This window comes from Aulonocara stuartgranti (assembly GCF_965226115.1).
Source record: "Aulonocara stuartgranti genome assembly, chromosome: 3".
In the NCBI taxonomy this organism is placed as follows: domain Eukaryota; kingdom Metazoa; phylum Chordata; class Actinopteri; order Cichliformes; family Cichlidae; genus Aulonocara; species Aulonocara stuartgranti.
In genome coordinates this window covers 27,545,058-27,557,512 of record NC_138941.1, presented here as the reverse complement: position 1 = coordinate 27,557,512, position 12,455 = coordinate 27,545,058, and the positions used below count along the sequence as shown (strand labels likewise).

The following is a 12,455-nucleotide window of genomic DNA, read 5'->3' as shown; positions in this document are numbered from 1 at the left end:
ACAAGAGTCCAAAAAAAACAAACAAAAAAACCCAAAGGCAGTTCAGGTGGCCTGATCTTCGGGTTTGGCAAGTCGCCATCATCAGAAACATGAAGCCTTGCGTGGCTTGACAGGAGAATGTTGACAACAGAGCTACAGGTGGCTTAGCAGTAGGGGTGGGTTTTGATTATCGATTTATCGATTAAAATCAATTCTAGCTTGGATAACGTGATATCGATTCATTAAAATCCTGAATTGATTTTTTTATATAAATTTATTTTGTCCGAAATGCCAGAATTTCAGGTTAAACCTCACAAAATTTCAACAACCACCAAACAGCTAAAACAGTAAATGAGAGCAGGTACACGGATTCTGCACATAGACGTAAACACAAAGCACGGACCCGCTGACGGTTCAGAATCAGTGAGATGTCGCCTTTCTCACATGACAGCACGGACACGGTCGGGGCTTAAAGCTGACAGCTCGCTGATTCTGATGTTTCGGCGGGTCCGCGCGTTGTTTACGCCCTTTTTGCGCTGATTCTGAAGCTGTAGGTTTTATCTCTCTCCAAACAATATTGACTGAACCAGCAGCAAAAGATCCAAACTACGCTTCACATAAACATCATCATGAATTCCCTCTGACTTTTACTGTTTTGCTTCCACCACACTTCATGCACAGCTCTCTCTCTCTCTCTCTCTCTCTCTCAGTACACTTCAAGAACAGTTTCCCGTCTAAAAATCTGTTTTCTGCATTATTCACTTGCTTGTTGTGCACAAGTCTACTGTTATTTACAGCGCTGTCGGACGCTGTGTTTTTTTTTTTCCTTTTACTTACTTCCGAAAAGAAAACCCCATTTCTGTTGTTCAATAGGCTAGTGAACAAATTTAAACTTTTTAAAATTATGCAAAATTGCAAAACGCTTAGCTGTGTCTCTAATAAAACCTCTTTAACTTTGCTCTGCTTCACTTCAGCAGCATCAGGTAATGTTCATATGTTGATTAATGGTTTTCTTTCATTTTTGATCTACTGCAGAATATTTTTTATAAAATCCCAGGAAAATCACCTTCATGTTTTTCTTTGTTTTATCCTCAGCTCATCTGCTGTGATGCTCACACCTTTGATAAAGTCTCGCAAGTGTCAGCTTTCTTTTTATGGAAATGTACTGATGCGTGATCTGAATTATAATATTTCTCACTGTCTGAGGCAAAATTTCCAAGAATCTCTGTCCCCTTCTGGCTGCCTCTGCCTCAATTTTATCCCACAACTTAGACATTCACATTACTCACACTCTCATTACACATACATATAGGATCTTGGGGGTGGGCACGATACACGGAATCCAAAGTACCATCAGGGTGTACACCCCACCCCTGGCGTCGTTGCCCACCTCTCAATTGTAAATACACGTAGACATTGAGGGCTAGCAGGAGGGACTATGCGCTTACCTGCTGCTCTCTGGCAGGTAGCTCCATGCCCTCCTGGGTTTTAAATGCACCTTAGAACACACATGCATCAACACTACAATGAGCGGGTGGAGGGAGGTTTGGAGTCTTCTCTCACCCCCATTCTCTGTGACCTGCTGGAGCAGGGGGGCTAGGAGGAGGAGTTGGCCATCCGACTGCGGTCTGGAGTGTGGGGCCTTCCTGCTGCTGCGGAGTCGGGGCGGTCTGCCTCCCCCCACCGCAAGGAAAAGGGTAACACCACCTGGGTCTGGGTGCAGTTCCCCCCTCCAGGGGCAAGGGTACCTAGACCCGGTTTGTAGAGTACGCTTGGGGAGTGTGATCGTGTGTACAGCGTCTCTTTATGTCTGTCTCCACGTTGGTTGAGTGTGGAGTAAGTGCATATGAGAGCATGAGGGTGGGAATGGATGTTTGTATCTGTGTGTGCCTGTATGTCTGTGTCTATATGTCAGATTGGGTGTCAGGCGCCACCTCTCTGGGGACATCTCAGGCCCTCCAAAGTTTGGAGGTCTATCTCCCCCTACCACCACTTCCCCTGCCAGTGGCGGACTCCCTCAGACATCGGTGCGTTGGTGGTTCTTTGTGTCCGGGGATGGGCGTCCAGGTACACACCGGCTCACTCCTTGGCGGCCGCTTATCGGGGCCTGGAGCCTGGGGCTCGCTCGGGCCACTTCGGAGGTGGGGTGCCCCCGGCCTCTCGGCCTGGGGCTCGGTCACTCAGGCACGGCTGGCTGCCGGCGGAGCTCACGGGCACGTCACTGCAACTCCCCCTGGCTTCTGCTCCGCGGCTGCTAAGTGAGCCCTCATCTGGGACTCTCCTCAGCTCTTTCTGGGACAGTGGCGCGGCTGCCCCTCTGTTGGTCTTCCTTGGTCTCTTGTGTTCTGGGGGCCTCTGGATGTCTGGAGTTTTGATCTCCTCCATACCTGCTTCATGCCCTGGAGGACGGGGCTGTGGCCCCCCCCCACACCTTCGAGCAGATTATTACATGAAGGAACCTTTAAAAAAAAAAACAAAAAAAACAAGCGCGTCCATGCTCACAGGTGTCCACACGGGTGATCACACCCACAAACTACACCCTTTTTGGCTCCTACCTCAAAGCATACTGTGTTCTGTTGATCTTATGTGCTGCACAATAATGTTTAACATTTAGTATTTACTGTCATATTCCCATATATCATTGTGATGTTGTTTATTCTATTACTCTTGTTCTCTTCTGCTTGTTTTCTTTTTTCTTTCTCAGCAGGTGATCCAGGTGATTGATATATGCATTTTTTTTTTCTCTGCCCGTTCTGTTGGTTTATGTTTTTTGCCCTTCTCCCCCGTCCCTCTTCTCAGCTGTTTCTCTTTCCCTCTTTCTTTCTCCCCTTCTTTCCCCCAGTCAAGTCTGTCCCGTATTCAGTAAGTGAAAATAAAATAAACAATAAAAGGTGAATCAAATGGACCATTACGGCAAGGCTGGGATGGTCAATTTGGTAAAGTAAATCCGTTGGGCATCTTTGTTTGCCTTTAGACAACAATTCTGATGGCAAAAGAGCCAAACGGGACAGGCAAAAAAAAAAAAAAAAAAAAAGAATCGAATCGAATCGAATCATGGATCAAATCGATTCAGGACCTTGTTATCCAATAGATTATAGAAATCAGTGACGATACCCAGCCCTACTTAGCAGGAGGCCAGTGTCAGTGGCGATGTAGACATGTTCCTGGACTGCTAGGACTACCCCTTGTCACTAGTTTTTTAAATATTTTTTTTATGGACAGAATTTCTCGCATAGCCAAGTGGCAGAAATTTTCAAGATAGTTTGAGAATCTTGTTTCTGCTTTTCGCAGATGATGTGGTTCTGTTGGAATGTGAAATTGTGGGAATGAGAAACAGCATCTCCAAGTCTGATGCCATGGTCCTCAACCGGAAAAGGGTTGAGTGCCCGCTTCGGATCAGAGATGAGCTGTTGCCTCAAGTGGAGGATGTCTTTTGATCTTGTCCACAAGTGGGGGGAGGGGGAAATCAATGGATAGATAGGTGCTACGGCTGCAGTGACGCGGATGCTGTACTGGTCAGTCGTGGTGATAAGAGTGCAAGAGTGAGGCTCTCAATTTACTGGTCGATCTACATCCCTACATCTTTAAGATTATTAACTAAGTCATGTTTCTTAGAAAATACTTTTGTTTAAGTTTTTTTCTTGTACTAAATGATGATAGTATTGAGACAAAGTATGGTGTGAATTATTTATCATAACTTTGTTTTTACTTGACCTTTATTACTTGGTAGTTTGAAGTCTGCACTTTCAACACAAGTTAAAACGAAGACTTATCAAGGGTGGATCTTGCTGCTATATCATCTTAAATTGGTCATGTGATTTGCATGCATCGTCTATCAACTTTGCAGGGTTATCTGCATAATTCTGATTGCAAAAGCTCACAGAAAGTATGGGAAAACAACTACAGGGTTAAACAGCTTTAAATAATTTGACAACTTTAGGATATATAAAATGAGCTTTAACTTAGGTCTACTGAATGCAAACATCCTATGTGAAAAGTATATTAAATTTTAAAAACACTATTGATCCCCATTTTTGTTTTCCTTTATATGCTGCACCAGATCTTAAGGGACTAAAATAAGATACTTGATCAAAAAACAGATAAAAGACTGGATCCTAAGAGTGTGAATATCATAACACAAAATAAGAAATAAACAAACAAATAAACAAACTACTTTAATGTTGTTTGATATTAGCCAGTGCTAAAAGATATGTAAATGCATTGCATTGCCTTTGTAGTTCATTGGCAAGATGACAAACTAAATCACCCCGCCCCTCTAAACCCCTTTATAAAAGCTGCATGGTTCACTAACTGTCCGAGCAGTGAAGGATTAAACACACGATGAGGAGCTTCGTCTTGATAACAGCTTTGATTTTCTGCAGCCTCAGTAAGTACTGGCACATTACTACTCTCACCTTAAAATAAGTAATGGGACGAGGAGCCCAAGAGTTTTTAAATTTGAGTTTAGAAAGCAGTGATTTAATTAAATCAAATGAAAAGTTGTTGCCCTGTTACAGCGTCTGTTGTACCGTACACTTTGAGTTGAATCTCATTTTGTCTTTGTTGTTTGATTCAGGATGGATCTTTATCTCTGGCTCTGAGGTTCACACTGTGACGGTCCAGCGTGGCGAAGACGTCACACTGCAGTGCTCCAACATTTCCACAAGTCCAACACATACAGAGTGGTTCAGAGTGATCAACACGACTAAAACGAGCTGCATCTCATCTATGTTTGGATCTCATGGCCAAGCTTCTTTCTGTAACGGATTTCAAAATGGAAAATTCAATATGAGTTCGAATGTCACTTCTGTCTTTCTTAAAATGACAGAAGTGGGTTTATCTGATGTTGGGCTGTATTTCTGTGGATTTTACATGGATGTGCATATTATTATTTCCAATGCAGTAGAGTTAAGATTTGAAGGTAAGCTTTCCTTAGTAGCACAACAGCATGATGAGACGTTCAATGAGAACTGGAAGTCACAAATTATTATAATACTCATGTTTCTTTACAGGTGGTGAAACGAATGATGAAGAATCTAAGACTGAAAGTACGATTTTTTTTTTGGTCTCTAAGCACTTTGATTGTTGTTGAGCTCAGACTTCAACCAGACTGAAATATTCCACTCCAATTATGTTTGTAGAAGAGCCTGAAAGATGCATACACCTGATGAGCATCGTGCTGGGTAGTCTGACTGGTTTACTTACTATGGTGGTCATTGTTCTGGTTTTAAAAGTCAGGAACCTACAAACAGGTAGACTTGGCTGTAACTGTTTCACCTGCTACAGTAAACTGAAACAAGAAGATAAAAAATATGTTTGTGAAAATTAACTCATCTCAATTTTCTATTTGCTGTTTAGCTACGGAACCTAAGGGTGAAGAACTAAAGGTAAATCTGTTTTTACTCATATTGTGTGAACTGCATGTCATGATTTAAAAAGATGCATTTAAACATGTAATTATTCTATGACTAATATCAACCTATGGCATCCACATGTATTTTCTTCTCATTAACCACATTCATCAGTATCTGACAGAAATTTTAAAAAAGTAAAAAAATAATCCCAGCAGAAAAAAAGCTTGATGATAGCTGCAAATAAGCAATAGTTTAGTTTAAAAATTATACACAAAAATACAAAGAATACATACACCATTATGATACATTGTCTGTGAGATTTCTAACACCAATTGTAACTTTAAAAGTTAGTGTAGAAAAAATTATAAAAATATTAGATTATTATTATAAATTATTCTTCTAAAATATGTCTCAAAATAAATGTTCCTGTTGGGTTAGAAGTTACTTTGTTGGGGATGTCTGTTCCTGCTCTGCTGTTCTTTACATTACAGCTAGTTGTATGTAGTTTGTGAAATGCAGATGCAACCGGTAAATCAGTTGCAAAACAGTGTTTTAAAGAAAATTTATGCAACCACTCTAAGACATTAGAATCATTATTGATTCTTGTTTAATTCAACTAATAAAATCTTACTGAAATCTTATGTCATGTGACTCACAAATCCACAAACTTTTCAGATTGTGTTGATTGTGTTCATCTGTTTAAAAAAGTATTTTAATTTTCAGAACATGAACTCAGATGATCTGAACTACGCAGCTCTGAGTTTCCAGACAAAAGCTAAAAGAAGCCGGAGGCCTGCGACACAGAGTGAGCCAGAGCCTAACGTTGTGTATGCTGCCACACGATAGACTTAGGAAGAAGAATTAGTTCTTATTAATATAACCTGCTGATATATTTCTGTGTGTGTGTTGTGGGTGACATGAATCTTGGAAAAAAAATAAAATTATGAATAAAATTTGCATTCAAGGTTGTTTTTTCTTCTAAATCTCTGCTTTGTGCCTCTTTGTTTTTCTTATTTATTCACGTTGTCTGAGAAGAAAAACGTAGACATGATAAAGAAGATTCAGAAATAACTGATTAATGCAATTTTCTCAGAGTCTAATGGTCTGGAGGAGTCAGATAATAAGAAAAGCACAGTGTGGTGTGAGCAGAGCTGAGGTGAAAACCACAAGGTCTCTAAAATCAGAGCTCGAGGACGATATAAAAGCAACAGAATAATGATCGATCGATTCAAACTAGCTTTCTGTGTTTACATGTCTTAACTTTATCTTCAATGTCTTTTAAATTTCTTAGGCTGTCAAACAAACTTATTGGGCAATAATAACAACGTCACTCAACATTTTATTACACGAGTTGCTTCAGTTTTATACAATCATAATGCCTATGGTTAGAGATTAAACACAGAACATATTTTGGCTATATTATGAACAAGTTTTTAATTTAAAAAATATCTCAGTGTTCTCAGTAATGTTCTTTATCAATGATTAGTGTCATCACATAATCCAAGTGTCAGGGTCATAAAATATCATTGAAATTCATGGAGGAGTTGCTGAGACATCAGATCAACATAAATGAAAAGCACTGTGAAAATAGATTTAAAGTCAGGGCATCACCAGGTCTGGACTGGTAATGTGGCTTACTGGGCATTTTCTTGGTGGGCCAACACACTTTTGGGCCGATGTACTGGCCGTACAAGCACTGACAGCAATCCATTCCTTCTTTTTCATTACTTACACTGGACAATGCCTAATCAAACCTTTTACGCAGCTTCTAGAAGAAGTGGTGGAAAGGTGGAGGTCAAAAGCTGACAGAAAACAATAAAAAGAAACTAAACTAAAAATAGATTCAGCAAAATGTACAAAATTAACCTGCATGTTAGCTGTCAGTGCTGCCAGTAGTACCAGCTATAGCTAGTAACCTGGCCTCACAGTGACAGTATGCTGCTGCTGTATTGAGAGAAATATGTCTCAAAAGGGTTGCAAATGTGCAACATATGATCCATAAGTGTAAACTAAGCTTTAAGAATGTGTACAATTATTTGTGTGCAACTTCTGAAGACTCCCAAGCACATGCTTGAATCCACCCACAAATACACAGCAATTTGGTTACACGTAAAACTATTTCACAAATGCGTACATCCAAATGGGAAAATAAATACTGCTAATTTATGCACAATTTATTAAATTCAGCTTCATAAATCCAATAATTTTGACTTTCAGAAACCTTACTGTGTGTATAAATATCTAGGTTGAGGCGCTGTCACTTGGTGTTCACTCTTTCTGTGGTAGAGTATCACTTCCTGCCTTTTCCATCAAACGGTGATGTGCTGGGTAGCTTATATGCGTAGCAGTGTAATCTTCACGTGCTTCACCAGTAGCACACTCGCTTCACTCGTAAATGTATAGTTACAGTATTCACTCACTGTGTCTTTAGGGTTTTGCTAGCTTAGCTTAGCTCATAGCCGACTAGCTAGCAGCATGGCCTCTTTACCTGTCCCTCCTGCACTTTCCTGTTCATGTGTCAGATGTTTAGTTACTCCTCAGCCTCTAAACGCTTTTCCCTACTCGGCGACACACTTGACTGAGATCAAACTTTGGTTTTTGACAATTCTGTTCTGAGACATGTGAAGCTAGAGACACCACCAGCCATAGTCAATTTTCTTCCAGGGGCCAGAGCAGGCGACATTGATGGAAATTTTGAAGGGAAAACCATTTCAGGTGACCACATCATGAAGCTCACTGAGGGCAGGCCGAGGGTTTGCAATGCTGTCAACAAAGCAAAGGGTGCCACCCCCATTCTCTGCGGCCTGCTGGAGCGGGAGGGCTAGTAGGAGGAGTTGGCCGTCCGACTGCGGTCTGGGGTGTGGGGCCTCCCTGCTGCTGCGGAGTCGGGGTGGTCTGCCTCTCCCCACCGCAGGGAAAAGGGTAACACCACCTGGGTCTGGGTGCAATTCCCCCCTCCAGGGGCAAGGGTACCTAGACCCGGTTTGTAGAGTACGCTTGGGGAGTGTGATTGTGTGTACAGCGTCTCTTTATGTCTGTCTCCACGTTGGTTGAGTGTGGAGTGAGTGCATATGAGAGCATGAGGGTGGGAATGGATGTTTGTGTCTGTGTGTGCCTGTATGTCTGTGTCTATATGTCAGGTTGGGTATCAGACGCCACCTCTCTGGGGACACCTCAGGCCCTCCAAGGTTTGGAGGCCTATCTCCACCCACCACCACTTCCCCTGCTGGTGGCGGACTCCCTCAGGTGTCGGTGTGTTGGTGGTTCTTTGTGTCTGGGGGTGGGCGTCCGGGTACACACCGGCTCACTCCTTGGCGGCCGCTTGTCGGGGCCTGGGGCTCGCTCGGGCCCCTTTGGAGGTGGGGTGCCCCCGGCCTCTCGGCCTGGGGCTCGGTCACTCAGGCACAGCTGGGGGCCGGCGGAGCTCACGGGCGCGTCACTGCAACTCCCCCTGACTTCTGCTCCGCGGCTGCTGGGCGAGCCCTCATCTGGGACTCTCCTCAGCTCTTACTGGAACAGTGGCGCGGCTGCCCCTCTGTTGGTCTTCCATGGTCTCTTGTGTTCTGGGGGCCTCTGGATGTCTGGAGTTTTGATCTCCTCCATACCCGCTTCACACCCTGGAGGACGGGGCTGTGGCCCCCCCACACTCCCTAGCAGATCATTACATGGAGAAACCTTTGGAATGCAAGCATGCTGATCCACACAGGTATGCACACATGGGTATTCACAGACGCGGACTAAAGCTTTCTTGGCTGCTGCCTCAAAGCACACTGTGCGCTGTCTATCTTGCGTGCTGCACAATATCGTTTATTATTTAGTAAATATTGATATCTATGACTAGCTAGTTTATTGTGATGGTGCTTTGTTTTCTCTATTATTATGTTGCTCTTTGTTGTTTGCTGTCTCCTCTGTTTGTTTTTTTTGTTTGTTTTTTTTTTTTTCTCCATACAGGTGACCCAGGAGTTCTTTTTTTTTTTTTCTCTCTCTTCCCCCCCTTCTCACCGTCTCTTCTCCCCTTTGGTTTTCTTTCTTTCTCTCCCCCTCTTTCTCTCATTCATTCCCCCTGTCCTATTTATTAAAAAAAAAAAAAAAAAAAAAAAAAAAGACAAAGGATGAACTGAAGCTCTGCCATCACGTAATGTCGCATACTGCTGTTTCTGATGTCATTTAGAAAGAAAGAAAAAAAAAAAAGAAAAAAAAAAGAGAAAAAAAAAAAACAAAGCAAAGGGTGGCTACTTTCAGCAATCTAAAATGTAAGACATATTTAGAGTTATTTATCAATCTTTGCTACATATATTTTGCATCATATATTCGATGTATGAAAGAAAAATCATTAAATGTCCAAACTATACACATAATATGTGTATGCATGACATATACATTCTTCTTTTCCTATTTTCTTTTCTTTTTGAGTGACCATGGTGGGCTGCCAGGACCAAAAATGCCAGGGCCGATTTTTTGTCCCAGTCTATCAACTAGTAATCACTCAGGTGATCAGCAAATAAATAACCAACACTCTTAATCTGATGCTGTTTAAAAGCTATCCTTAAATATTTTATTCAGCAAAAGAAAAGAAAATGAACTGTGGTGAGTAGCACTCCTCTAAGAGCATGTCTAAGAGACTATGACATCTAACCCAGTGTATCAGGTTTGTGGATGCTTTAACACCTCTATCTGTTGTATGGAAGATGCATTCCCATTCCTGACAAAGGTGGAAAAACCACAGTATCATCATTCCACAAACCAGAAATTACAGGAAGTACAGAGTACAATGAAAGCCATCAAAGCTGAGAGGTTTCAAAAGCATCTGATGAGTTCTCACTTTTTTAGGATTCAGTTGTATTAAATTGGATTAAACCCATACCTTTTGGCTTCTCCAAGCTTGGGCTTGAGTTAAAAAATATATAAAAAGGAAGTGCTGCATTGCTCTAAAAATAACTTTAAACAGGCGCTTATAAATGGGACAAAATAACTAGATAAAATCGGTCCTTTCAATAAGTCTGGACTAAACCTTTGGTATCTAATATAGCAGCGGTCCACAACCCCCGGGCCTCGGACCGGTACCGGTCCGTGAGTCGTTTGGTACCGGGCCGCGAGAGTTGAGGCTCAGGTGTGAAATGTATAGTTTTCAGGGTTTTTATTGGTTTTCAGCGTTATTTTGTTATTGTTTTTATCGTTTACTCAGTTTTCCTGGGTCTTTTCACGTGCGTTATGAATAAATTTTCTTTTTTTCGGTACCGGTACTAGTTTTATTTCTGTTGTATTTATCCGCGACACCTTAAAGGCCGGTCCATGAAAATATTGCCGATGCTCAACATGCTTAAAATTGCAGTTTTAAGGATTTGGTCTTTGTGTAACTACAATGCTGTATGAAGAACCATGTGAAAAATACTAAAACAGGTATGTGATTCTGTGGTCATGGAGTCACTATGAACTAAAAAGGTTTAGTAGTTGGCAGGTATGACTGTAAATTGTACTTTTTGTAATTCTTGTCTGTAACTTTTAAATGCTGCTGAATAATCAAGCCTGCTAATGTTAGCATTCATAACATAGCACTATCCACTCCTGTCTAAATGTTCTCACTTCTGGGACAAAAATACCAGCATAATTAAAATGCTAATGTTAATGTACAGAAGTTCTCTGAAATGAGCTACACGCCTGTAAAGTTTCATGACTGTATCGCCCAGAAAACTATGTAAACCTACTTTTGCGTCTGTACAGACAAAATCACATTTTACCTTAGATGTAGACACACACACACACAGCCTTGGCTAAACCTTGGCTAAACTATGTACTAAGCTGAAACAGGTATGTAACCAGAACACAAGTTTTTACACTTGTTTTACATGTAAAATTTAAGAAAGACCTGAGTGTGCACCAGAAATGTGAAAATGTTGGTGAGCTTCACCAGGACACATATCAGCCTCAAAAAGAAAACTCCAAATAGAAACCATAGAAAACTGTACCCAATATAACATAATGATACTGCAGGTATTCTTTTCCATGTTATACCAGATGTTTAGGGACTAGAAAAGGATAATAGTTTAAAATAATAAAAATTTCATAGGAGATATTCTTTTTGCATCTGAAAAGCATGGAATCTCCATGTACAAAACCTTTATGTATTCTATTGATAACAGATGAAACTTGACTACATGCAGAGGCATTGCACACTACCGATAGGTCACTGGCAAGTTAAAGGAAAACACCCCGCCCCTCTAAACCCCTTATAAGAGCTGCGTGTTACAAACTATCCGATCAGTGGCAGATTTAATCACACAATGAGGAGCCTCATCTTTATAACAGCTTTGTTTCAATGTGGCATAAGTAAGTAGTGGTACCTTACTACTCTCTACTCCAAATTATGCAACAGCTAACCTTCCAGTATTTCAATTTGATTATTAGGACACCGCAAATTCATTAAAACAGTTTCACTGTTACAATATTCTGGTACTGCGCTCTCTAGGATGAATCTTGTGTTTGTTTCAGGCTGGCTCTCTGTCTCTGGTTCTGAATTTCAGACTGTGGAGGTCCAGTCTGGTGAAGAAGTCACACTGCAGTGCTCCAACATTTCCAGAAGTTCAACGCATACAGAGTGGTTCAGAGTGGTCAACCGAGCTACGTTGAGCTGCATTGCCTCTATGTATGGCTCCAATGGACAAGCTTCTTTCTGTGATGGATTTCAAAATGGAAAATTCAATGTGACTTCTAACAACGTTGCCGTCTTTCTTCAAATAAAGCCAGTGGATCTGTCTGATGCTGGCCTGTATTTCTGTGGATTTTTCTTGGACTATCATATAATTATTTCCACTAGGGTAGAGTTGAGAATTCAAGGTGAGTTTTGGTTAAAAACCTTTCATTGCAACTTTAGTGTTTCTCATCATGTCATGTGGAAACACAGTAACTACAAACAGCAAATTGTAAAATAATACAACAATCATGGTCACAGGTGGTGAAACCAGTGAAGGAGAGGATTTTATGACTGAAGGTGAGATTCCGTGATGAGTGGAAAGATTTTAATCTTCACTGTGCAGTACTTTCAGCATCTTGTAAAAATATATCTTAACCACACTGTTTAGAAGAGTGCAACAAAACGACCCAACCATTGAGCATCATCTTGGC

The 12,455-nt window shown here is 41.3% G+C and overlaps 1 protein-coding gene across 2 annotated transcripts; it reads left to right on the top strand.

Annotated features, from left to right (window-relative positions):
• Positions 1-4,305: 4,305 nt before the first annotated feature.
• On the top strand, positions 4,306-6,254 carry LOC309703914 (uncharacterized protein). Of its 2 annotated transcripts, XM_082528827.1 has the most exons (6): positions 4,306-4,366; positions 4,556-4,900; positions 4,992-5,027; positions 5,121-5,231; positions 5,338-5,366; positions 6,057-6,254. In XM_082528827.1, exons 1-6 carry the CDS (start codon positions 4,321-4,323, stop codon positions 6,177-6,179), a joined length of 690 nt encoding a protein of 229 aa, XP_082384953.1. In that variant the 5' UTR covers positions 4,306-4,320; the 3' UTR covers positions 6,180-6,254. The 2 variants fall into 2 exon arrangements, with proteins under 2 accessions (XP_082384953.1, XP_082384954.1); XM_082528828.1 differs by lacking the exon at positions 5,121-5,231.
• Positions 6,255-12,455: the final 6,201 nt, after the last annotated feature.